This window comes from Amblyomma mixtum, chromosome 8, assembly GCF_055824585.1.
Source record: "Amblyomma mixtum isolate Tamu chromosome 8, ASM5582458v1, whole genome shotgun sequence".
NCBI lineage: Eukaryota > Metazoa > Arthropoda > Arachnida > Ixodida > Ixodidae > Amblyomma > Amblyomma mixtum.
This window is the reverse complement of record NC_143019.1, coordinates 83296746-83324650: the sequence shown is the minus strand read 5'-3', so window position 1 is coordinate 83324650 and position 27905 is coordinate 83296746. Positions and strand designations below refer to the sequence as shown.

Here is a 27905-nt window from a genome sequence, read left to right as displayed (position 1 = left end):
TTATTCTTATAACCGTTATAGAAGAAGCCCTTCAAAATACCCTGCGTGAAGCCTGGTATACCCGGCCAAATTTTTAACTGGCTCTGGTGTTGCATCGCTAAATGCACCTTGTAAAAAAGGTGCCTTTTAGCTACACTGCTGGCATATTCATGCTGTAATTTGACGAGTGAAATGTCATTTAGTGGTTCCTTTTTGTTCATATATTGTTTGAGTGCAGCACTTGCGTGTTTAGATCAACGTTATCAGAAATATTCGTCTGCCACTACAACAGCTGAAACAAGCGGCAGACGCAGCAATGAATCTGGTCCATATGGCCTCATCCTCTGGGTAAACTACCACTCCTTTCATGGCGGACAAGTCGTTTACCTAGAGTAAGTGCAAATGCGCCACCAGAACCATCGGTGCGTATTCCGCTTGTTTCGGCTGTTCGTAGCAGCAGACGATGAATATTTCTGATAACTTTGATCGAAACACGCAAGTACTCCACTCAAACGTTATATTAACAAAAAGAAACTATGAAATGCCATCTCACGTGTCAAATTACAACATGAATATGCCAGCAGTGTAGCCAAAAGGCACCTTTTTTACAAGGTTCATTTATCGATGCAACACCAGAGCCAGTTAAAGATTTGGTCGGGTGTACGTAAGTCGATACTCAAACGGGCACAAGCTATACAAAACCGGCAGGCAGAAGCGACCAGTTCACCACAGATTTGCGCCTATAACTTGAAGCACAAAGATGGAACAGCATACTCATACATCTGCGCGTGCTCTTAGAAACAAGCGGGTTGCAGCGCTTCCATGCCGCGCTCATTATTCAGAAAACCCATACTGCACTCAGAGGCTGCAGCTGCGCCGTTTCAAAAGCAGTCGCGAGTTTAAGACAACAAATTACTGTCACGATAAAATACCGTCTGAAATTCAATTAGTCTTTCCTTCAAGTGCAGCCCCAACAGCGCCGTAAAGAGGTGTGTTTCTTGCATGGAGGTAGCCTAACCCAACGCTGCTAGTAAAATCAACGAAAGCATTGAACGCGCTCAAAGTACGAAGTATTTAAATGAAGCAATTAACGCTTTCAAGAGGTGCAGCTATAGTAACACGAGAGCTTAATTTAATTTTAGGCGCAAATAAGCGGCGAATTACATCGGCGCTTTCGTAAGTTAGCAGTCTGAAATCAGAAACACATACTTTGCCTCTCGCGCAAATGGTATTAGAGAAATCTGTGCACGCGTGAGCGGGATTCATGAACGAACCACTTGGAAAGAAATGTAAGCCACCTCTTGTCGAGCCGACCTTTACCCAGCTTTCAAAATGAAGTGCCCGCAGGCGAGCGGGGGCGGCCAACGGCTCTGATGACAGACATGGAGGAATCCGTACGTGTGCAACGACGGGGAGACGGGATGGAGCTCGTGGGTTCTTCGCGGTGTTTGAGCACGCCGGCCAATCGCGCGGGCAATGAATTTTATACCATCACACTAAAAGAATTCCTTGAGCGCTGCTTAACTACAACTTTGACAAACGTCTCGCGCTCCAGTCTGTAGCGTTACAAGACACCTTTGCTGAAACGTCGGCGCCCACGACGCGCACCGAGCGAGCGTCCATATACGTAGGAAGGAAATGCACACCTCAAAAAGAACAGCACTCCAAGGTCCAGACAAGCGATAACACAAAGATTAGAAAATAAATGTAATCCACCACAGAACGAGAGTGTATGTAAGTACGTTTTCGGAGGTGCAAAGTAAATTGAGCTCACACGGCGCTAACTACCGCACAGTTCCATTTCGGCCGCCATTCACAGGCTAAACGTCATTTCTGGCCGCGCGTCTTCCTTGAAACACGAAAACTCTAGTAGACAGCTCGCGAGGAGCGGCTTATCATCAAGGGCATCGCACAGACTGCCTTTCCGCGCGTTAGTAAAGACAGCGGCACAGAGATAAGCGGCATTAGTCGAGAACCCGATGGCTTCCGCCTTAGAAACGAAGATAGGACGTTTGTCACTGCGCACATAATCTGTTCTGCACACACAGCTCTGCTTAGAGTGGTTTAGGAGACCAAATGAATAAAATATAAACGTATAGACTTACCGTAAGCGGACGATGCAGCTGGATTTTGAAGAAAACGTAATCCGCGAAAAAAACGCCGACTCCACCGATGCAGCCACGCCCAGGGTTGTTTGCAGCCCGAATGATTTTCCGCCGTCTCGTGGTAAAACGGTAAAACGTGAAACAGAAACCCATTTCACGGTCGTATCTTTATCGCTCGCACTCTTGCCGTGTGCAGCTTGATCTGATATCCAAGACCACAGAAGGTAACTGGTTTATAAGCGTGAATTCTTCGCATACCCTCTAAAAACCATATTGTTTTCGTGAAAAGAGAACCGAAATCTAACTGCTTGACTGTATACGCGCCGCATCTCCCACCGAATAGTATGTGGTACAATTCTCAAATAATAATTATAATGTTGCATAGCATAACGTCTTTTTTGCATGTGTTCGTGTTTAGAAAACTGATATGCTCGACATCAGCGTGTCATCGGCTCCGAAGCAACAGGTGCAAGGGTAGGAACGAAAAAATACTGGCTTTCTGATTGTTGCTTCGGTGAACTTATTCACGTGAATACAAACTGCAAAGGTATAAATGGGAGATGTTAATCGCACACAGGACCAGGCTCTTTGAGACTATTCTGAGGTGTTTCTAAGCGATGGGCGCTTCCTTGAATTCTCACACCCGTCTTTCCCCCTTTATTTTCAGGACGTTTTAAAGAGAAATGTAGAAGCGTTGATGAAATGTGTCTGATTTCAGCGCGTTGGACAGTAACGATCGAAAGATGGAATGGAACTGTGTCGAGCGATTCCTTTAAGGGACAGCGTATTCATTCGATGTAGTACAGTTTGCGGCGCCTTTACTTCAAGAACGGCTGCCTTTCCGCGGCTTACTTGTTAGCATTAAATATTTAACTGTATTGACAATATACGTCACGATATAACGAAAAGGAGCTTGTCAAGGCTCCTGAAAATATACAGGTGGGTGTTGTAATGTCCTCACGCAATACTTTTTTTAATTTCCGTAATAGCGAAGGAGGTGGAGTACTCCCGACATAGTTGCGATCACCAGATGCAGGTCCCCGCAGCATACAGTGCAAAAATAAATTGGCATTGTTCTATACTTAGTCGAAAGTCAGTGTATCGAACATTGTTAGATAAAATTAGGATTGTTATAGACTGGTCTATAGACAGCAGACTATCTCTAGTGTACAGTGCATAGACGAAAGGAAATTGAGATATTTGTAGACTGTAGTCTATAGAGAGTCTATAGACCGACTATAGACGAAAGGAAATTGAAGCAGCTATAGACCGTAGTCTATAGAGAGTCTATAGACCGTCTACAGACGAAAGCAAATTGAGGCTATAGACCTTAGTCAATAGACAGTCTATAGACCATCTATAGACGAAAGAAAATTGAGCTAGCTATAGACTGTAGTCTATAGAACGTCTATAGACAAAAAGAAATTGAGGCAACTACAGACCTTGGTCTATAGAGAGTCTATAGACCGTCTATAGACAAAAGGAGATTGTGACAGCTATAGACCTTAGTCTATATCGAGTCTATAGACCGTCTATAGACAAAAGGAAATTGAGGCAGCTATAGACCTTAGGCTATAGCGAGTCTATAGACTGTCTATAGACGAAAGGAGATTGTGACAGCTATAGACCTTAGTCTATATCGAGTCTATAGACCGTCTATAGACAAAAGGAAATTGAAGCAATTATAGACTTTAGTCTATAGAGAGTCTATAGACAAAAAGAAATTGAGGCAGCTATAGACCTTAGGCTATAGCGAGTCTATAGACTGTCTATAGACGAAAGGAAATTGAGGTAGTTATAGACCTAAGTCTATAGAGAGTCTATAGACCGTCTATAGACGAAAGGAAATTGAGACAGCTATAGACCTTAGTCTATAGGGAGTCTATAGACCGTCTATAGACGAAAGGAAATTGAGACAGCTATAGACCTTAGTCTATAGATAGTCTATAGACCGTCTATAGACAAAAGGAAATTGAGGTAGTTATAGACTTAAGTCTATAGAGAATCTATAGACCGTCTATAGACTAAAGGAAATTGAGGCTGCTATAGACTTTAGTCTATAGAGAGTCTATAGATAGTCTATGGACAAAAGGAAATTGAGACAGCTATAGACTTTAGTCTATAGATTTTCTATAGACTGTCTATAGACAAAAGTAAAAGTCTATAGGATGTCTATAGAGTCTATAAAAAGTCTATAGAAAGTCTATAGACCATTTTTATAAGGGACGGTCTCGAAGAACACTACTGGGACCCGGTTGCCGAAATCTAACTCCTCAGACGCTACGCCCACACACGTGATAGACAGGAAGAGCAGATAAGTGTTATTGCGAGCATGCAGAGAAAGATTAAAAGAGGAGCGGGGAACTGTGAGGGAGTTGGAGAAAGTTTGACGTGCTCCGCCGCATTCGAAGGAGATGTGTTGAAGTCGAAGGAAGTCCTGCATCCGCTTGCTTTGGAGATCCGGTGGCGTAAGAAATACAGCTGTGTGGTTTCTTAACGGAGATACGTCTGTCCTCGCCAAAATATAACAGGAATCAAAAGTATACACACTTTTCATCCTATGAACATACCAGAAGTCGTCAACGGAAATATTTTTTTGTTTCTGCCGCAGCACACCGCAAAATAACAAATGTAATTTTCCTGCTCGCGCTGATCTGGGTTCAATCAATGCCGGCCATTCATTGGCCGATAGATGAAAAAAGTTAGCATGCTTCCGCCTAATTGTGTTCAGGAAAGTAAAAACAGCGCTAAATTGTACACAAACCACACAGAAACACAGACAGGACGGGCGCTGACTCCAACTAAGTTTGTTGAAAGCCACATGTTGCATACACATCGCGCGAAGAATGTGAACGCATGCGCATTTTTTACACACACACACACACACCACACACACACACACACACACACACACACACAAACACACACACACACACACACAGACGCGCACGCGCGCACGCACACGCACGCACACACACACACACACGCACACACACACACGCACGCACGCACGCACACACACAGACAGAAAGACACACACACACACACAGACAGACAGACACACACACACACAGACACACACACACACACACACACACGCACACGCACATGCACACACACACACACACACACACACACACACACACACACACACACACACACGGACACGCACTCACGCACGCACACACACACATGCATACGCACACACGCACGCACGCACACGCACACACACAGACAATAATTTCTCATAATCGCGTATTTTTTAACAATCTGTGCTCACTTAATCGTAGGGAGATAGAAGGGGTGCTGACGCACATGCCACCCCTCTCTTTGATAAAAAAAGGCTTCTGAGAGCTCGGGAGCTAATCTATCCTTACTTCTGGTTAGAATTTTAATCTCTTCAAGTCGTGGTGCACAGTGCTTTTTATTTTCATCAATGCAAGAGCGGCAATGGGCGGGTAGGTTCTCGAACGAATCTGATGCGTTCCCTAACGACCTTCTATGTTCCCCGGCACGCTCGTTGACGCAGCGTCCAGTCTGTGGGGACGCTTTCGTCCCCTGCGATCGCTTTCCCTCAACGCGCTAGTTCCCTGTGGTTAGCTCCTCCGCAAAGCACTCCTCTCGGTTCGGTGACTTTCCACTAACAGGGGAGGGCGCTCGCGTCGCAGCGACACCAGCGCCACGGATGGCGTTTTGCTGCGCGCTCGCGGGGAGCTACAGGGTCTCTTCTCCCTCGGCACCGGGAAGCGAACGGACGTTTCGCTCGCAGCTTCGCTCTTCGTCGACGGGCGCCTCTTGGTCGGAACTTACTCCCGCCGAGCCCGTCCCGCTCGACCTCGGAGTTTATCCCTCTGCCCTACCGTGTGCGGACGTTCGCTCGTAGCCGTGCTGGTGGGTCGGACATCCTAGATTCCTCAGTGTATTTTGTTGCTAGCTGGCGTTATTGTTGCTATAGCAATAAATGCCTTGTTTGTGTCAGCCACTGTGTCGTTCCTTTGTTCCCGCAGAGCACGGCCCGCCGTGGTCGGCGTGCGCTCAGTAGCGTACGCGACCACGGGGTGGGGTCCGCGCGGTTTTGAACTGAGTCAGCCGCGCTTAAGCGGGGAGAACGTGTTTTTCTCCCCCTTTTAAACCCCGTAAGTCTGACCGACGTACACCTTGCCACATGTAAGGGGGATCTCGTAGACCACTCCCGTGACACACCTTACGTAGGGCTTTGAGTGTTTCTTACCACATCCAAATGTTCGTTTAGCACCGCTGCTAGTCTTGGAGCCCGTCTTGGCGAATTTGCAGGGGGTGGGGAAGACCATGGGGACTCCGTACTTGTTGCCAACTCATTTTAAATTGTGGGACACCTTGTGCATATACGGTATCATCACTGGTTTGGCTTCACCGAAAGGTTCTTTCCGCTGTTGCCCTTTTAGGTTTCCCTTAATTTTCTGCAGCAGTGCCTCGGTTACAGCAGCCAAGACGTGGTCAGGGAACCCTGCTTTACGCAGTCTGTTCACCTCGCCCTGGAAGCTCGCCCGCATCATGTGAGAGCGCGACTTGAAGAGTGCTCATTCCATAGAAATGGTGGCGATAACCCTCTTAACAGTTTTGGATTGAGCCGAATCAGACGGTAAGAAATCTTTCTTTTCCCTGGGCACGTAGCGCCAGCAAACACTTCAGTCTCTCAGCTTAATATGAAGGTCAAAAAACTTACTGGAGGCGGTACTGCTCAGGAAGCTCAAATGTGAAAGCGAGCCCCTTCCCATGTTTGCGAACATTTCTAAAATTTTCATGGCAGTCTCCTCATAGCGGCCTGTGTCATGTCTCTTTAAAATCACTGAAAAATCATCAACATGTCTAAAAATCATTAGGACAGTTCCGTCGTCATTTAGTGCTGCCACAATGTTGTCAATGAATGCGAGAAAAATGTTACATAAAACTGGCGCGACCCATGAGCCGATGCAAATGCCCTGCCATTGCAGGAACCGCGGGTTGTCAAACTGGATGAAGGTTGACTTAATATAAAACTCTAAAAGATACATAAATTATCTACACTCACTCTTGCCTTATTTTGAAATGCAATAGTGCCGCTTGCTTCAATACATTGTCGAACAGCAATGAACCGGTCGCTATGGGGCACAGAGTAAAAAAGATCTAAAACATCTATAGAGAAGGCGTAACCAACCTCCTTTTCCCTCTCCAACACGCCCTCTACATACCGTATGATTCGGCTCAATCCAAAACTGTTAAGAGGGCTATCGCCACCCTTTCTATGGAATCAGCACTCCTCAAATCGTGCTCTCCCATGGTGCGGACAAGCTTCCAGGGCGAGGTGAACAGACTGAGTAAAGCAGGGTTCCCTGACCACGTCTTGGCTGCCGCTCTCTGGCCACTGCAAGGCCGCATTAAGCTATCGCTGCAGCCGATCACGCCTCGTGTTAACCTGCACCACACTCTGGCGCTGTTCATTGCACATCGCCGTCTTCATCAACTTCATCATCTGCGGTGAGGCAGATTGGATTTTGCGCGGCAGGTGAAAGAATCCTGCGTGTAGGACGCAGCATGAGAACTTTCTCAAGACATGCCGCACTGGTGGAATGATAAGGCTCCTTTTACAAGCGAAAAGGTTCGCATCGGCCAAACAAGCGTATGCATCAATGACAGGCTGCGAGAACACCAGGCTTCCTTCGCTTCTACTGATGGACCAAACTTGTCCCGTCATTGCCATGAGTGCGGCACTACCCGATGTTCAGCAATCTGAAATTCCGTGGCACGGGCAAAGAACAGCGGAAAATTCTCGAAGCTGGCTACATCAGGATGCATGGTGCGATTGCATTCAACTATCTCCGCTCTGCTTGCTCGAAAAAAAAATGTGCGCTATTATATCACACCGAGACAAAACAGCGCGTGTAACGAAGACACACGAAGAAGAATACGTACTGGTGCGCTAACAACAAAGTTGTTAACAATTTTTTTTTTATTCACCACTCGTGTACGCCTTTTTGTCCCTGTCCTCGTTCTACGCGCTGTTTTCTTGCGCTACGCAGTAACAACTAGGCCGACACCTTGCTCTAGTAAACTTTTATACCACCTGCAATGAATTCGTTGTTCATCTTCCATATGCTATTGTCGGATGTTTGGTGCTGACTGCTACTGTGTCTGATCTATTAGCCTCGCTGGGAAACTGGTTTTCTTCAGTAAACCGTAGTTGTTATTCCAGTCGCCGTAAGTCTGGCTTCCTTTTCTTGTCCTTGAACTGTACGAACGCTTTCCTCATAAGTATCTTTATTCCCGTCTACTACTCATGACGTTGCAGTATCTAGATGTACTTCTTTAAAAACTTCTCACCTGTGTCGGGATTTATTTGCGAGCATGAAAAATTACTGGTGGGCTATTCGTTATAGTTTTTTGTCCGTAGGTTCTCACTTTGACAGCCTAGCAGTGGCAAGGGTATGCCCAAACATGGAGGCAGTAAGATATCTTTGCCTTGCAATTGTATTTCTGACATTATGCAGGAACAAGGTATTCTTGACAGTACAAAACAAAAATCAACCGGGGTCAAGAGGACGTCCAAGTTTGTTACTGCTGCCTTCCCCGTATTTTATATCAGAACTTTATCAGTTTAGTCCGTTTTTTTTCGTGCTATCTTGATTTTTTCCTTCCATTGTGCACGCTTGCTGCTGAGGAATTTCAGTGAGCTTTTGCTTCCCCACTGGCTGCACCTTCTCTTTTTGCCTTTCTTCATTTTTCCGGTGTTCCGGGATATTTCTCATGCCTTTTTGTGGTGACGGGCTTCCTCTCTCTCTCTCCTTGACACCTCCTTTTTTTTCAACTTTCCCGTAATTGGCTGCCTTATGCCACTGTGTTTCTTAACAGTAGTCTTTCGAGGTCAACCACACTTCCTCTTCATCGTGGTACATCTCCCAGCCCTCTTACCTGGCCAACTATCATTCAAATTCGGGTTCTCCAATTTTCTATCCTCTCCCTCGATATGAACGCAAAATATGAACCCTTACCAATGATGACCACACTAGCCCGCACGAAGACAAGTCATCCTGTCGGAACATTGCCAAGCGTACTGAGGCCGCTCTTTCACTTCTGTTCATTTTCTGGGCTGTCATTTATCAATAACATTATCTTGGCACAAAAATTGCAGCTTTATTAGTAAAAAGCTCTAGTCACACTCTGATGTAAAGAAAGCGGCAAATACCTTTAGGGAAGGCTGTCCCGGCTGCTGTTGCTATATTAACAGAAAAGCATAGTTCCTCTTCTATGGTGGGCTTCAGAAACGTGCGTAATCTTTATTCTTCGATTTTAATAGAATCGATTAGTGGTTGCGCAACCGAACCGGCAATCCACTAAGTGGACTGAAATTTAATAAATATTCTCAGTTCTCTCTCTTACATTCTACCAATAGATATAATTGTAAGCTCTCTCTGAATACGGCGAATGCCATTGTCTTGGCCTTTATTAAAACCATTGAATTGAAATCCTGTAATAAATACTGTTTCCCTTATAGACCTGGCCGACATATCCGACCACTAGAATGGTTTCTGGTGCAAAAAGTGTGAACCAGATGCGATGAACTTGCCAGCCTCTAAAATTTGAACCAATTTCTTTAGCAAGTTACTAAAAAAGCTTTTTATTGAAATGGTTTCTTTTAACGCACGCAGAGAAACAACACCCTCTCTTTTGAAAATCTTCAAGTCCAAATTCTCCTAATTATAAATTATAAGATATAATTCTTTTTTTGTATGTTTGAATTTTTTCCTCGAGTCATGCTGTTATCTACCCGGCAAAACCTTCCAGTGACCCAGGCAGATCTAAATTTGTAGTCGCTCCTTTAGATTGTAAACAAATATTTATTGGTCAATATTGATATATACGCTCGTCGCCATCTCCACGTCGCCGCTTTGTTTGTCCACCGCCGGGAAACTAGGCTGTGCGACAGTTGGAGATGACGTCACCGGACAGTCAACTTCGTGGATACCTTCTGCCCATCATCATGCTGAAGAACAAAGCGTCAGTGTGTGTAGATAATGTTGAAACGGATTCTTTGGTTGACACTGGTGCCCCTGTTTCAGTTATGAGCCTTTCATTTAAGAACCGCCTTCGACAGAAAGTTATATTTATGTGGGACAGAATGAGTACGTTTACTGCGGACTTATGGGTGAACGTTTAGTTCTGGTTGGTCTGTGCTGATATTAAGTTGCTCTTGGTGACAAGTGCTGCAGAACAGAATTCGTTGTATTGAGACGCGCCGCACATGACGTGATCTTGGGTGTTGACTTTTTGCGCGAGTGTGGTGAAACACTAGACATCAGTGCCGGTAAAATTTGTTGAAAGCCAGACATTATCAACACGTTAGTGGATAATATGTCCCAACATCATGAAGGAGTTCTCTCCCTGAGAGAAGATGCGCTGCTGCCTGCGGTGACGGCAAAATTTATGCCTGTGAAATCATCCCATCATTTCGTGGGCACGAGCTTATTACTCGTCGAGCCAAATGTCTCGAACGGGAAAAAAATATTTTGGTGCCACGCGCCGTCGTGAATGCAATGGATGATCGCACATACCTCTGGACTGTAAACGCGTCAGTGGAGCCTGTTCGTCTTCCTTCTGGTTCAGGACTCGCGAGATTTGAGAACCATGTGATCCACACCATTTAATCTATTTCTGATTGCAAAGGAGCTGCGAAAGGGAACTGTCAATATTGTGCTGAGTTTGAGCGTGTTGTCAACAAACCGCTACTGTCTAGTGAACAGCGTACGCTGCAAGCAATTGTCATGAATCGTGCGCAAGTGTTCGACTTTGCCTCCAACGGATCGGGCAACCATTTCCCCAGCCTCTCGACTACAGCATGAAATTAATACAGGAACCGGAGCCCCTATTCGCAAGAAACCTTACAGAGCCTCCCCGGTAGAACGCAAGATAATTCAAGAACAGCTGCACGAAACACTGCAGAGAGGAGTCATTCGAGAATCTTCGAATCCTTGATCTCCACCTATGATCCTAGTGCAAAAAAAAAGATTATGCGTTGAGTGAAGTCGTTTAAATGCGCTAAAAAAAGACGCGTACCCCTTAGCTCGTATTGACGGTGCAGTATTTGGCGTCATATTTCTCCTCTATTGATTCGGGATGTGGTTATTGGAAATTATTTTGCATCCATCCGACCGTGAGAAAACAGCTTCGTAACTCCAGATGGTGTGTACGAATTTAGTGCGGTGCTGTTTGGATATACAACACCCCTGAATGTTCACTGTCCTTCATGGATTAAATGGAAATTATGCATGTGTTACCTGGATGATGTCATCATTTTCAGGAATACCTTCCAAGAGCACAATGAAAGACCATATTGTTCTTGAATGCACCGGCTCAACGGGAATCCTTTTGAACAAAAAAAAACTGTCATTTTAGGAACCGGCAACCTCTAGTTGTTGCCTTCCTGGCCAACAAGGATAATATCAGACCGGATCCGCAGAAGATCGCTGCAGTCCGAGATTTCGGAACTCCACGTACCCTAAAAACCCTTGGGAGCTTCCTAGGATTCTTCTTATTTTATACGCTTCGTTGCTGGCTCTGCGCAGATTGCCCGCCCCTCACTTCTCTTCTGCATAAAGATTCGCAGTCTCACGACTTATTTTTCATTTATTTGGTACCTACTTCTTCAATCGGCGTTAAAGCAGGGGGTCACCTTTACATACATAAAAACAACAAATTATGCACTTAATGTGTGTAAAAAGGCTTAATTTCGTATTACATTGTTAACGTATGGTAGTAAAGCATTCTATTCATACTGTGATCTGACAAAGAACGAATAACGGGCTACGTGACTTTAAAAAGAAGGTCGTAAGTTTAAAATTGTGGTCCTTCTTTTCGAAGCATAGGACGGTAGCTTAAGATTATTTGTCTATACGAGTTTTAGAAGCATAAATATATTTCAACACAAGATTTCTCTTCCAGTATTAGGATGTGGCCGTTGAAGTTCGCTTTCTCTTTCTCACACGCTAAGTGTCTTGTCATATTTTCCCAGAAAGAAACGGACTAGTCAGCTCAGGCTGCTCGCCCGTTTTTCCACATATTCTTGCGTGGATGTGTGTCAAGAGGTTTGGTTGGTTTGGTTTATGGGGTTTAACGTCCCAAAGCGGCTAAGGCTATGAGAGACGCCGCAGTGGAGGGCTCCGGAAATTTCGACCACCTGGGGTTCTTTAACGTGCACTGACATCGCAGGTACACGGGCCTCTAGAATTTCTCCACCAAAGAAATTCAACCGCCGCGGCCGGGATCGAACCCACGTCTTTTGTGTCAGCAGCCGAGCACCATAACCACTGAGCCACCGCGGCGGCTGGGTGTCAAGAGGTTCCTTACTCAATTTTATTCTCCATCATTCACGTTGAAACTGTTTCGCTTCATTTGGAGTGCGTTCTGTATTGCTATGAGGCCTTCACAAGACGAAGTAGTCTGTAATGAGTATAGCCTTTAGGAAACTTCTGAAGGAACCAGCGCACAAAACACAACGGACAAGAAAAGGTGGTACACGACGGACAGGAGCGCTGAACTTACAACTTTATTTCGGAAGTAAAGATGCAACGTATATATACAGCCATGTCAGGGAGGCGTGTCACACAGGGAAAGCAAGAACAAGTGAAATCTACAAGGTCATGATGAGACAAGCGGCACAAGCAAACCAAAAACCTTAACTAATATAACATGTGAAGGTGACCAGTTTCAATGGAGGCAAGAAAAACAACAGGAAAAAAAACAAGGGAAAAAAACGCCAGACCTCGTGAAGATGAAAATTGATACTGATAACAAAAACCGATAAAAACAAAAAGGCAAAAGCCAATAAAAGCGATAAAAGCAATAAAGTTAACAGGGCAATGGAAATGAAAAAGATAAAATGCCAACAAGTAACACGGCAAAAAATACTAACAGCTAAAATTAAGAAAACATCGCGGAAAAAACTAACAGCTAAAAGGTTAAAACCCACAGAAACATAAGGTTAAGTCTTGTGTAAACAAATAGCGGAATAAAGTTGGCGGGAAAAAGACGGTTGCATAAGGTGGGAAGTTAAAATGCTAGTGCCTCGAATTTTGTCCCAGGTAGGCGAGTTCTTTCTGAGATAGCGACACTGAAGGCTGGCTAATGCACTTTTCTTTTAACGACGCTATCGTGATTGCCTCAACTATTTCACGGGGCCTCGTGTTTCTGATTGTGGCTATTACCCGAGTTTTTTCGAAGTGTGGCAAACATCCTGTTTCTACATCTTTGCAATCCCTACATCTTTAGGAAACGTTCTCATTTTCGTTCAAGAGTTATTATGTTCCACAAGAAGTACACAGCCACACTATGGGGAACATTCCAGAGCACGAAACACTCTACTCCGCCTGAACAAATGCTTACCAGTGTTGCTGTCTCAATGATATGCTAAATGTAGTCGAAATAAAGATTCTAAGGTGTGATCTCTTTAAGTTCGACAGAGTCGATTTGGACAAGAGCTGGCTGCGGTGGCTTCTGCTTGATGAGCTTCTTATTGGCATCCTTCTTGGGCATCGAGCAGTAGAGCCTGTCCCAAAAGTTCGGCTCTCCCCAACGGAGGTAATTCGCAGCCCGCATGTAGAGGCGCAGGTCTTCGTCTAGAGAACCAGGGGCAACCTCGTCGACAAGCACAATGATCAATCTGTTGACGTTGTCCTCCAGGGCTTTCTGATGCGCCAATCTGAACTCCCAGCGACACCACTCGCTTGCCACGAAGTTCCTGCAGCAGTGAGAACGCATTAGCAACATTGGCCGTGAAACTTTATTCATGTTTATGTCACCCAAGATGGCAAGAGTAATATCCCTGAAACCTGCGTGCTAACACCTCATAAATTTCTTTTCACCACCTTGCAGATGCAAAATAATCCACAATCTGAGAATAAACGCTGTATGTATGTATTTACATTAATTGTCCCCAGGCAAATGCAAGAGATCAAAATTTGCATTTACCGGTAAACTTCGCCTTTTCTTCTTAAACAATTGGGAAATAATCCAACAGCATTTATTCCCTGCATGCGGGTTACGTTTCAGAGCTCGCGTTATTCCTAAATTCGAAGGGTGGGTTAGCGACCTTTAGCGAAGTATTTTGTACATCCATCAATTAGGTCAATCAAAATGAATGTAGCTTACTTCTAAGGAACACACCCTGTCCTCGGGTCGTATTTTTAGCTACGCATGGCTACCTGCTGCGGTTTAATGTCCCTAACCATGGAATTGGAGAGGTGTCGAAACCATGTCATGAGGAAGCGTATGCAAAGGTCAGAGTAATTTCGTTTCATGGAGGGGTTGCCGTGACAAATTTTTCTGTACAGTAGAAAAGACTCCCATTGTCATGAATCTCCTCAGTTGGATTTCAAGAACCGCCCAAGTCCAAACTCCTAAAGAAATCAAAAGTGGCCGGACGTGTTTGACCTCAAAGATCGGTCATAGCTTTGGCGTCGCATCGATGCAGACGATTGCAAAGTGCTAGTCAGCAACAGCATTCCACTGCGGCCATTGCTTTCAAAGAAAAATTTCTCGGGATAACAGAAAAGAGATTAAGACATATAACCTTTGAATTCCTGTAAATCAAGAGACCAAGAATGCATTCTATTTATTGGTTTTCTTTGCCCAGAACTATTTGGTTCCGGCAGGCGGTGACCGAGAAGTGGTTAGGATTGAGTAAGAGCCGTGCACTAACTTATGCGCATGAAAGAAAACATGTTTACCGGGTGAGGAGGAGCACTGTCCTCCTGGAGCAAGCGACAGCGTCGCGGATGATGTCCTGCAGCAAGAAGCCGCCTTTGAAGTTCCGCTCGTAGGTGCAGTAGGATAAGCCGACAGCGTCTAGTTCCAGTAGCAGCTGCTCATGCACCCAGCCTGCATCTTTGCTGCTGTATGATAGGAACACGTCAAACACCTTTTCTGCATCCAGGTCTTCCTCCCTGATGCACTTCACCCAGCTGCAGACACCTCGCATGGTCAGCCAGTCCTTCAGGTAGCGTTCGCCGAAAAAGTACACCGCTGAGAGTGTCAGGATGACTGCCAGCATCACTGTGCAAGACAAAGAAAGGTGGTGTATTGCAGTAGCGCACTGCTGGCGCAAGAGCTATGTAGAAAGTCCACACAGGGTTCAAGCCCACAAATGCGTCACCGCTCTACACGCACCGAAGGCGTACAGCAGGTACGTCAGGTATGCTGGAGAAGATGGAGGGCAAAGTTGGTTTTCCCCTAAGGTGATGATTGCCCTGTTTGACACAAATGCGTTGAAGCTTTCTGCGCATGTGATAAGTCTGGAATCCCGAATCTGTCAGAGAGAAAGGTTGATACAGAGAACCGATGAAGTAAAAAAGTGCAAGATGCAGCAAAGAACCGGTTAATCGCAAAAATACAAATAATTTAGAATGACAGATTATGGAATTTTGAAGATCCCGCGTTCCATGATTACTCTATATGATCAGAGGATAGGCTTACCACATTGTCGTGAGCGTCTAGCCACTGCTTGAATGAATAATCATCACATCCGCAGTGGTATGGATTTCCGGATAGCCACAAAGAAGTCAGGTTGCGCTCCAAAACCAGGCCATGCGGAAGTTTCTTCAGCTTGTTGCCTCTAAGATCGAGTGAGTGCACTTCGCCGGGAAGGGTGCTCGCACTCAGGCTTGAAATCCGATTGTTTTGTAGAGACAGCGCTTCCACATGAGGAGCGAGGTTTTTGAAAGAGGCATCAAGCTCTTCGAGGCGGTTGTCCCGCAGATCCAAATGAGTCGTGTTTTCAGGCAACACTTTCGGCAACCGGTTCAGGCCCGCCGACGAGCAGTTCACGACGATGTCTTGGTTTCCGAATCCATCATCACGGCAGGTGCAGCTACAACCCTGCTCACAGTCATCCTGCCATTTGTTCAAGTTCGCCTCTCTCAAGCTGCGGAGCCAGATTCCTTTCATCCGCGGTGGGCTCTGACACATCGGTTTCCGCGTTAAGCGCACTTCACTGTTGCGCCGTACAAGCCAGGCCAATCTGCAGTCACATAGCAAAGGGTTGTCTGCAACAAGGAAACATAATAAATATAGCGATGATACTGGTAGAAATGAAAGGCTTTAGTTTAATGAACATTTTATTGCCCCTCTCCTAGAAATGAAAGCTTCGAGTGTTAGATTGGCAGTAACAGCACTACTACTCAGCGGCGCTGTGTTATGGTGGTTGATGAGATTTCTTTCGCCTTCATCATAGCCTAATGTTGGCTAGAACGCAGCCGGCTGCTGTATGTGTCATCAGCGAGAGCACTCGAGTGCCATACAAGGCACCACCGTCGGCGTTAAAGATGGCGAATCTCTATGTCACCGCCACTAATGTCATTGTCATTAATTCAGCTTCCCCAGAAGACACATCGTCGCGTTTTGCTCCACGTGTTACCTGTCCTAAAATAGTTCTGCCTTATGAACCCGAGGTGCGAAAGCCACCATGATGGCTCAGTGGTTATTGCGCTCGGCTTCTCACCAGAAAGACGTAGGTTCGATCCCGGCCGCGACGGCCGAATTTCGATGTCCCCGAAATTCTCGAGGCCCGTGTATTGTACGATGTCAGTGCACGATAAAGAACCCTTTATGGTCGAAATTTCCGGAGATCTTCACTACGGCGCCTTCATAACCTGAGTCACTTTGGAGCATAAACCATAAACTGAACCAAGGTGCAAAAATACCAAAACTTTTGCACTAGAAGATATCAATACCAGTTGCAATACTTACATACTCAGGTTAATGTAGAATCCTAGGCGCACGAGCGGCAGAGCTCTGAATTTAAGGGCGTGCCGATTTTCGACCCTTTTCGGCTGATTTCCCGTTCATCAGTGCTCAATTTGTGATTTGAAGTTTGCGTTTAATCCTTTGCCTTCTCAGCAACGCAACCTCCTTCTTCAGTCTTAATACTGCAGATTACATGTGAATGACTTTTATTATGTTCTGTTCGCGCTCCAAGGTTGAATCGGAATGCCAATTCTGAGGAAAGGACCCAAATTTTTTGTTTGATGTGAATATCTATTCGAAATCGGATTTTAAAAATCAGATTTTATAAATCTGTCGGAGTTTAAAAGCTTGAGAAAAGTTTAACGCCAAGGTTGGTTGATTATGGTGTGGTATACGACGCAATCGTTAGCAAACAATGTGAGTTTTGAGTCGACATTATAGGGCAAATCATTGATGTAAATTACGAACAATAAAAGAAACAGCACAACTTAGAAAGAGGTAAGAAAATGTGACAGCTTACGGTCCAGGGTGACGTTTGGTGCAGCTTTCATGCTTAGCGGAAAATCCCTCCGGCGAAGCAAAGCAATCTGATTTCCTGCGAGGCCGAGGCCCCTCAGGTGCACAGTTCCTGTGAAGGCGCCTTTCACGCTGGTGATGTTGTTTCCCATCAGGGAGATGTAGGCGAGGAACGTGTTTCGTCCGAATTCACCCCTTTCTAAGTACTGAATTCGATTGAGGGCGGCATCGAAGTATTTCATATTTACGAGATGTCTCGCGGAACCATTAAGAGAAACCAACCGATTGCTCCGTAAATACAGGCCTTGAAGAGTTACAAGCCCCCGGAACGCGTTCCTACCAACCCATTGAATGTGGTTTTCACTCAGGTGCAACTCCAGAAGGTCCGTATTGTCTTTGAAGTTATCGTCGGGAACGTGGCTGATGAGGTTGTTCCTGAGAGATAGCTTTTTTAAGCTTCCGAGATATCTAAGCGCATCGGTGATGCGAGTTAGGCGATTGGAAGATAATTTAAGTTCCTTGATTCGCCGTGTGTGCGTGAACATCTCTGTCACGCTCGTCAGCTGATTTCCCTTCATGTTTAGAAATTCCAAGTTTGATTCAGTGCTAAAAACAGACGAGTTTACGTAACTTAACTTGTTTTCGCTGAGATCCAGACGACGCAGCGTTTTGAGAGTTTTGAAAGCTGTAGGCTCTATGACGCGTATCTGGTTATCGTTCATGAGGATCACTTCAATAGCGGAATTTGATGAGACGAACTTAGGTACGACGTCAATCTTGTTGTGCGAGAGCTTGATTTCTTTGAGGCCTGGCATCCTTGATTTGGCAAGTTCATTTATGTCTGCTATTAAGTTGCTCTCCAGGTCGATTTTCTGAAAAGAATTTCAGTGAAATAATCAAGAGCAGCACGCCACCGAAATCAACTTCACCAAGCCGGAAAAACAAAGCAATAAACATTGGAACAAAGTAACGCATAGTAGTTTTTTTTTTGCTTCTCGCGTATATTGCTTGGAATTAAATAACCTAATAGCTTTAATCGGTTCGGATAGTACTTGTGCCAGATGGCTGTCTGATTTTCTACGTTACAATATGTTGAATTTTCTCTCGTATACAAAATGTTTACACTACCGAGTCTCGAAGCCAACACAGTAAATGCAAGAAGGTTTCCCCTATGATTCCTCCGCTTTAAATGTCTCCTGTCTTTGGCTACCTCCAACCAGCCCGGGCTCCACAAGAAAACTCCTCTCCAGATACCTTAGCCATGAAGTGTGATCCGCCGATATCCTACCTTAGCTATAGCATGGAACAACAAGTGCCGTCCCAGGAAATGCGCCATCGAAGGAGGAAGAGCTCACTTCCATCGCCTACCGCCATAATAGAACTCGCTTCTTTTTTTCTAAACCCGCGGTCACTTCTAGGGTAGTGCACGGGCTCGGTCAATGTTTTAAAAGGAGAACACGACTCAGAAGGGCCAGGCTTGCTTGTAGACTGAAACATGTGGCCTGAAACAGCTGTTCACCGCAATTCCGGACATGCAGCTTAGTCAAAGTAGACAAGACATAACAAAAAGTTTACATATCATGGAAAAACGTATCGGGTTCAAAAACGTCGTATGTTATCTTCTTCGGGGATTCGAACATCACACTTTGTGAAATTTCGGAACTAATATTTTTGAGTCTCTTGTTGCATACGATTTATTTGCAGAAATTTATAGCGTTGCCATAACAATGTTTCGTTCTTCCCTACTGTTACATTTTGTGTGAAGTATAAAAGTTGCGTTGCCAACAAAAATGTCACGTCACAATTGAAATCAAGAAGTCTAGTCTGTGTGTGTGCCTGCGTGCGTGTGTGTGTGTGAGCGCACGTTGCCGTGCGTGCGTGCGTCTGTGCGTGCGTGCGCGCGCGCGTGTGTGTGTCTACGAACTTTTGTCCATCAAGTTTAGCATGCAATACGTCGTGCAACAATATTCGTCTGTCACGGTATCAATCAAAGGAGAAAAGCATGCAGCTTCGCTGCTGGCGCAGGACTTTCGAGTTTGGCATGCCTTGTTTGTCACGCAGTCCTCAACCAGAGAACAGGCTCACTCAAAGGTCTCGAAAACATGGCACAGTACATGCCGGCTAACGTTCCGAATCTGCGCATTAGCTTGGATATGAGGTACAGAGGATTAAACATTGATTTTAATAAACTGTGATTTTTTAAAGTCCACTGACGAGCACGCCAGAGCATTGACTGAGATTTGTTTAGCATGGCTCGAAATCTTTCCACGTTAGCATGCTAGGGGTGCATACCCTCTGAGGCACAGTATTGAGAAGCCGGTTTTAACTATGACCATCACCATCATCAACCTAACCACGCTCACGTCAGTGCAAAGGCCTCTCTCATGTCTTTCCAATTATTCAGCTAACCCTGTCCTTCGTAAGTTGCTGCCACCGTGCGCGGCAAACTTCTTAATCTGAAAAGACCACATAACTTTCCGCCACCCCTTGCTACTCTTGCCTTCCCTTAGAATCCACTCCGTTATCCTTAAGGTCCGGCGGTTATCTCGACTGCGCATTACACGCCGTGCCCAAGCCCATTTCATACTATTGATTTGGACTAGGACGTCATTAACTAGGGTTTGTTCCCTTAACCACCCTGCCCGCTAGGGGTCTCTTTTAACGTAACACCTATCATTTTTGTTTTCATAGCTCGATGCGTTGTCCTTAACCTAAGCTGGGCCCTTTTCGCTAGTCTCCACGTGTCAGCCCCTTGGTGAGTACCGGTAGAACACAGCTCTCTTACACTTTTCTATTGATGGACATTGGCAAACTGCCATTCATAATCTGAGAAAATCTGCCATATGCGCTCCATCCGATTCTTATTTTTCCAGATTTTTTCCTCTCTTGATACAGATCATAAGTAGACGTATTTTTTGCCACTTCCAGCACTTAGCTACGAATTGAGAACTGCTCTTTCTTTTAAAGGCTGTTGAACGTTACTTTTGTTTTCTGCATGTCAATTTTTAGACCTACCTTTCTGCTCTGCCTGTATAACTCACGGATCATGCTTTGCAGTTCATGTCCTGAATGACTAATCAAGGCAATATCATCAGCGAATCGCACATTGCTTAGGTATTCTCCACTAACTCTTATCGCCAACTTTCCCATTCTAGGCCTCGGAACACCTGACGCCATTCCTCACCAGAATTTTATTGCAGACTTTATCGAATTCTACAGTAGCTGTTCTCTCATTATATATATCTTCCAGTATTTTTACAAGTCTCTTCTGCACCCTGATTCCGCAATGCCTGCATGACAGCGGAGGTTTCCTCTGAGTCAAATACTTTTTCGTAATCAATGACAGCTATATATCGGGGTTGCTTATATTCTGCGCATTTTTCTATCAACTGATTGATACTGTGACTATGCTCTATTTCCGAGTATCCTTTACGGAAGTCCGCCTGATCATTTGATTGATGGAAGTCAGTGCTTGACCTGACCTGACCTGAGTCACTTTGATTGCCAGACTTGTAAACAACATAGTTCGATTTATTTCGTTCTTACTATAAATAACTATGTCACTTTTCTGACAAAGGGCAAACTCCTTTTTCAATTCATACTTTGTGTGCAACAAACTTTCGGCGGCGCTTATATGAATAGAATTTTTTTTTACTTTCGTGGCAAAAGTGGTGTTTAACTGTGCTGAATATTGTTTACTTAGTTGTACCCTCTAACTGCGTATAGGCTGATTTTCAAATTGTGTTCCACGTACAGAGCTCTTATGTTATGCACAGCAGTGATTTCATGGAACCACAGTCGTGGGCCGATCCAGAGGAACAGAGAAGATATACTTAATCAAGCGCAGCGCTCCACTTATTCTGTTTGATCCTTAGCCACTGTGCCAAGGAATCCTTCAAGAAAGTGTCCCTCCCAGAAATGATAAAGATAGCACTGAGTATCGGAGCGGGTACTTGACTAAGCCCTTGTTTAAACCTGATGTTTTCTAAAGTTCTCCTGCGCCCCACACTAAACTATGCAATAAGCTGCATTCGAAGCTGACGCGGTGGGGTCCTGAATTCAAGCTCGTTGTAACTCCGAGTAAGATTAGATAACAAAACTTTCCACACTATACATAAAATTTCCACACTATACACTATACCAGAAATAATGAGAAAAAAATCAGTCGGCTTACCTCTAAGTAATCCAAGCCGTCAAACAGGCAATTTACTACCGTAATGCGGTTTCTGGCTAGTCGGACGTCTCTTAAATTTCTTGATTTCTTGAAGAGAATGGGCGAGAGGTGCTGGATCTTGTTGTGCGACAACAACAGGACCTCCAGCTTGGTAAAACCAGTCAGATATTGGTCGTCTACGTCTTCAATGCTGTTGTATCGTAGGTCCAACGAACATAAGTCAGGCAAATACAGAGAACCCTCCAGAATTTTGAAGGTATTTTCACTTGCTTTGATATGATACAAGCCCTTAGCACCGCTCAAACCGTTTGGAAGATTGTTCAGCGTAGTTTTTTTCAAGTATATTTTGAACAGTTTGGTAGCCGAACTCATGGCAGTTTCTCCGATGTCGCGCAAAGGGCAACGAACGATACTGAGATAAAAAATTTTCAGATTGGAAAACCACTCGGCTGGCAGATCGGTGACTGAGACGTTTCTAATTGTGAGCCTTTTGATAGTGACGCCTTTCATCATGGTCATGTCTGCTTCGATTTTTGCACCGTTCGGCAAATCACGACATGTCACTCGAGCTCCGGCCCCCGAAGTGGAGCAGAAGCAGGTCTGGAGCACCGGACAGGTACTGATGAGTTTCTTCCGATAATGGGGCAGCTTGGGCATAGGATATGCGGCAATGCATGAAACGGCTAGAGTGCAGACTAGGGCAACCACGCGAATGGTAGCCATTCTTGACGACGAATGTTTCCAGGTAATTCTGAGTGGTTTAATGTCTTGAGCTTTTGACGGATGCCTACGGGCTAGAAGGAAATTCGTAATATGGGCGTCTGGCACAAGCACGAAGAGAAGAGCTTAGTCAAGGCACTAGCAAGAAGCCAGCTAATCCTTTGGCGACGAAGGTATGTATCGCAGCAACTAGTAGCTTCACGATGTGCCACAGGAGTAGTCCGGACGAGAGTCATCAAAGTCCCTACCTGTTTTTGCGGTCGAACCACCAAAACTTTGCTGTCGGAGTTTAGAAGCTCAGATATATATTTTTTCTAACAGGCTGGGGTCCGCGTAGAAAGAGCGAATTGCAGGGGAGCTACGTATGCGCGACACCTCTGTACAGTTATCCGTCCCGGTAAGTAGGAAGAATCTGCTCTGCCTGAACTCTGCATACAATGCGCGTACCAGTTACACAAAACAGGGTGTCCCATAAGACTCACACTTATATCCCTCTCTTTGGAGTTGGGCCTTTCGAGTTTGATGGCGCGAGGCGACTTGGGACAGTGCTTCTTTGTGAGGCCCGCCTAGCGCGAAGACATCACGCGCGCCGCAGAGACACGTAGGTTACGATGTTATGCGAGGCAGAGGAGGTGTGAGGGAGGGCTGGGAACCGTTTCTACGTCCTGAGCTTCTTACGAAAGAGATACCACGAGCTCGAGGAAATCCTGTATCCGCTGCTTTCGGGTCTTCGCTATCTTAAGAAAGGCAGTTGTTTGCTTTCTTTTCGAAGTGACGCCTGTCTTGAGCAAACTATAAACGAAATCAAAACAGTTTCATTTTCCTGTTGTCACGATCACTATGGGCCCTGAACGCGAAATGGATTGGTCTGGAGGCTTGCGGGTAAATATAGAAAGCGTTTGGGGCACTACACAATGAAACTGTTAAAAATTAAGTTAGTCTGCCCGTGCGAATGTGGGGTTCTGCAAAGACCTTATGTTGTGCAACCCCGGGACTTCGCTATCTTTCACTAAAATTATCCAAAATACGAGCGTACGTAGTGCGAGTGAATCTTCATTAATATGTAGCTATAAAAATGTGTGTGGTTCATTTAGCACTGAATGGCTATTGTGTAAATTAGAAAAGTAGTAGATACGCCGCCAGAGGTGAGCAAGAATATCGTTGTAGAGTACCAGCTGCAAGACTTGGGGCCGTCTTGAGGATATTTTTTATAAAGTGAAAAGTCGAAAACAGGATATGTTACTATATACATTCTCTGCGTGACTAATATGGGCAAGAAACCATTGAGGGCATTGTCTGCTAGGACGCAGCAGGGAACCCTGAGCGCCTCTTTATTAATGCTGATTACGAACGCAAGAAGTGAGCAGTAGCACTAATTTTCTAGCAGCAAACACAAGTTTTTCATCATTTTGGTTTCGTCGCTAGTTTGTCTCCATTCCCTCAAGAAATCAAAAACCAACACATTTTTGCGAGACAACATCTCCGGCACTAAACGCGCACTCACGACTTTCTACGTCCAGTTATGCATATATCTGGATGTGAGACATGTTCGCTCAATTCCTGAACTCGGTTGATCAGCTTCATCGCGGCTTAGGCAAATTCCACACAAATGTGCCCCGCTGAGGTACACTGTGATTACAGTGAAATCCTGCTGAGCTAACCGTCTGTCCACATCCTTCCGCACATTGTTTGAACCAGTAATTCTTACAGTACTGATCGCAAAAGCGCCAAACTCTCCACCGTTTTTATGCCCCGTCTGGGTGCACTTTTCTACTGGCCTGGCAGAGGTTCGCCACAAACTGTCAAAGCTTTCTTTCAGAATGTTTGTAATCACCAATCCCAAAGAAGGCCTAGAAGCTTGTTATCAAGAACAATAACAAACCTCAGAGAAGTTACTGGACAGATTCTTGGGGTTTGCAAGACGGTGACTACAAGCTATTAGTACGTTTCCTTTACTTCACCATTCACACTTCTACTACAAAGCGTTCTGCACACGGTACTGGGCTAGTCTCGCCCTCTACTCATTTATATATGACCATATTGCATTGCTCTGCAAACACATCTTGCTTGTACTGAATGTGAACCAATCATAATTGCTAGGACGTCGAACCCTGAAGAAATTATAGATTACTGCGGCGAGCCCCATTGGGAGAATGCGAAATCAGCGACACCTCATCGGCAGTCGTCGCCTCTCTTTGCCTCTATTTATTGTTTTTTTTGTTTGTTAATTTAAATGCTGAATTCGCGTAACTATATATTATCCCTTCATAAAATATTGTTATATTTGCACTGATTAGACCTTCTTATATCTCGATCAACCATTTGGGCCTTTCAAATTGGCGCCGTGGTTGCTTTCCCGTCCACTTACTATATCCCTGTCCAGTCTATTTAACCGTCCGATAGTTCTCTCAAATAATTAATTAACTAATTACTCTATGCCGATCAATTTTTTTTCGATTTATTGTCACTCATCAAATACATTTCAATTCATTTCAAACTTTAATTTCATTCTTTTGCCTATTTTCGCTATTTTACCGTCCACGGCGTTTTCCCTTCCATTCACTATATCTACTTCCGTGCTATTTTGTTGTTTTCTCGATATGTAGGGCGCTAATTAACTAATAAATCATCCTACCATTTTTTTGTGCACCTTCCTCCATGTGAACCGATTAACTAAAGGTTTTGATATATCCCGCTGGTGGCTTTGAAGTTTTCCGGGTCCCGAAAATATGCATTTGCGAGCCTCTCGCGGAAGCGATAGGACAAGCCTGCTTCTTGCGTTGTTAGCTCACACCCGTGGGCTCAAAAATACGAGAGGCTGCGCCGATGTCGTGCGACGGTTTCACAGCTTGCGAAACCCTCACCTCATCTAAGCTCTCAATCATGAATACTTTAATTGATTAATTTTTGCGCAAAACCGATGAGCAAGGCGGCCGCAAGGGAGACTTTCTTCGTCTAGCAGACGACGCACTCGCCGCGCTGGACCATCTCTGTGAACAACACCCCATTGTTGCCCGTTGCTGGTTGGGGTACTTTCAGAGTTCCAGTGACTTTAGGAGGCGCTGCCGTCGCGCGCTATCTGTTGGGGTAGTAGCGTACATAGCGAGGAGGAGGAGGGACTAGTTCTAGTGGGCGCCGCCTGATGGCGCTGCGTGCGCGCCAAGAGAACAGGAAAAGAAGCGGGAACGTACTTTGCCACTAGCTTAAACGCGACTTCTGTAATTTCTATTTTCATAATTACTAATATACACCACAGTCCATGTCTCTAAAGCACCCTTCTAAGACAACACCGTATTCACTACACGCGCCTTTCTTCATTCCAAACGATCGAGCTGGCGGGGTGGATTATGGAAGAAACAAATATGTTTTTACTATCGAGCTACGTGTTGACAGTAGAGTTTCGCTGTGTAATTTCTAAAAAAATGCTTTCGTGCGCGAAAGAGAATATAAGTGCTCATTTGAGAACCGAAAAGTAAAAAAAACGCACGGAGGCATAAACTTCCTGCATAAAGGTTAGTAAACTGGGGCGTTCAGTAAAATTGGAAGAAACTACTAAGTTCGGAAGTATAGTCATGAAGGTGACCTTCAAGAATGCTGTAATAATCGGATAGGAAAAAAATTGGCAGAGGCTTAGCTTGGTTAAGCCCGGTCCGTTGCGAAAGCAATAGCCCTGGCTGCGCCTGGTTTGGCTGGTGGTGCGTCTTGGTAGTGCTCTTAGTAAAGCTTATGTTTATCAAAGTTATGCCCATTTGTTTTACATGGCATTATACTCACCACACGAGGGCCCTCACGTGCTGGGAGATTTATGCGTGCCTCGGTCGCCAAAACGAGCGGCTGACGCTAACGGATGATTGTCCAGAAGCTCCGAGCTACGCGGCCAAAGCCGGCGGCCGAGGTTGCGGATAACCGCTGGATGGATGGATGGATGGATGGATGGATGGATGGGTGGATGGGTGGGTGGATGTATGTATGTATGTATGTATGTATGTATGTATGTATGTATGTATGTATGTATGTATGTATGTATGTATGTATGTATGTATGTATGTATGTATGTATGTATGTATGTATGTGTGTATGTATGTATGTATGTATGTATGTATGTATGTATGTATGTATGTATGTATGTATGTATGTGTGTGTGTGTGTGTGTGTGTGTGTGTGTGTGTGTGTGTGTGTGTGTGTGTGTGTGTGTGTGTGTGTGTGTATGTATGGATGGATGGATGGATAAATGGATGGATGGATTGATGGATGGATGGATGGATGGATGGATGGATGGATGGATGGATGGATGGATGGATGGATGGATGGATGGATGGGTGGGTGGGTGGGTGGGTGGATGGATGGATGGATGGATGGATAGGAGCGCCCGCTTTGAAACGAGGTGGTGCAATTGCCGCCATGCTCAGCTTTTCTTTATTTATTTTTATGTTTTATTTCCTTGTTATTTTTTATTTTACTTTTTTCTTCTTTTTTGCTTTCTTATTTATCATCACTTTTTTATTTCTTTTTTTATTCGCGGCAGCAGCTGCGCGCTGCTGCCGCGAATAAAATTGTTTTATAGAATGCAAAGACATGATTTTGTTTTGCGATGTGTTGCAGAGGACGGTACAAAAATATTTTATCTTAAATTCCTACAGTGTGCACTACCTTGTTGTTTCCCAACCTGACTCCAAACTCTATGATACGATTCTTCTGACTGGACTTCATAGCCGTTGGAAAACGCGCATGCAAAACAGCAGCGTTGAACCTGTTGTTTCGCCCAGAATTCATTTTAGGCGATTGTTGCTGCAGGTAACGGACATTTACAAAGAATTGGACTTTTTACCGGATTGGTTTCCTCTCCTGATGCGCTTTGTATCGTTGCCGGCCTTTTAGTTTTGTTATGTGCTCTATCATGTTTGTGCCACGTAGCGCCGACCTCGGTGCTCCGAAAATAGTTTTTTTGTGTGTATGCACATGCGCATATATATGTGTATATATCCTTTCTGTACATAACCATGTAGAATAAATATCATTAAAGGAAAACGAAGAGCTGACGTGGCGGTGTAGTTAGCGCGCTCGTCTCGCACTCCGCTGGCCCTGGTTCGATTCCCTGGTTCGATTAATGCTTCTGAGGTTTTTCTCTCACAGCCCGCGCTGCTGACGCCGACTGCGACATCGGCTTTTCTGCGACACAGGGCCCTTAACGCTAGCGCGTTAATATATAGTATAACGGAAATTTGGCGCCCGTGCGCGTACAAGTTCTTGAACGCGAACAAGTAGATTAAGAATTCAAAATTTTCAAGTTCCGCAGCTCCCGACGCTGTCCGGCGCCGGTCAGTAACGCTAATCTTTCCAGGCGACTACATGTGGCCCTCACGACGTGCTAGAACTAGGGAGCTGGATTGCCACTGCAAATCGGCAGTAAGAAACATAAACCAAATTCCCACTTTTCTCTGCATTTGGGATTTTTAACATGAAAGTCGTCACCGTGAGCCCAAATTTTTTATTAATGATTTTTTTGCAACTGTTACAAATGCGCTAAATGAATTTCTGTATTTAATTTTTGTTTGTATTACCTGTGCTTAGTCCCGTATTGAGCATGCTGTCGTAATCAACGGGCCCCTCCTCCCCCACACTTCGTTTGTGTAAAATAGAGAATTTTCTCCATACAGTAA

At 44.9% G+C, this 27905-nt stretch overlaps 1 protein-coding gene across 2 annotated transcripts; it reads right to left on the bottom strand.

The window, feature by feature from the left end:
* Window positions 1–12618: 12618 nt before the first annotated feature.
* LOC149333245 (protein toll-like) lies at window positions 12619–22805 on the bottom strand. 2 transcript variants are annotated; one of them, XM_089558614.1, is made up of 6 exons: window positions 21526–22805; window positions 17356–18223; window positions 15567–16135; window positions 15261–15399; window positions 14822–15146; window positions 12619–13833 (listed from the first exon to the last, which is right to left on the bottom strand). In XM_089558614.1, the coding sequence occupies exons 1-6, from the start codon at window positions 22246–22248 to the stop codon at window positions 13527–13529; spliced, it is 2931 nt and encodes a 976-aa protein (XP_089414740.1). In that variant the 5' UTR covers window positions 22249–22805; the 3' UTR covers window positions 12619–13526. The 2 variants fall into 2 exon arrangements, with proteins under 2 accessions (XP_089414740.1, XP_089414741.1); XM_089558615.1 differs by lacking the exon at window positions 21526–22805 and having other exon boundaries at window positions 17356–18402.
* Between the last annotated feature and the right edge of the window lie 5100 nt (window positions 22806–27905).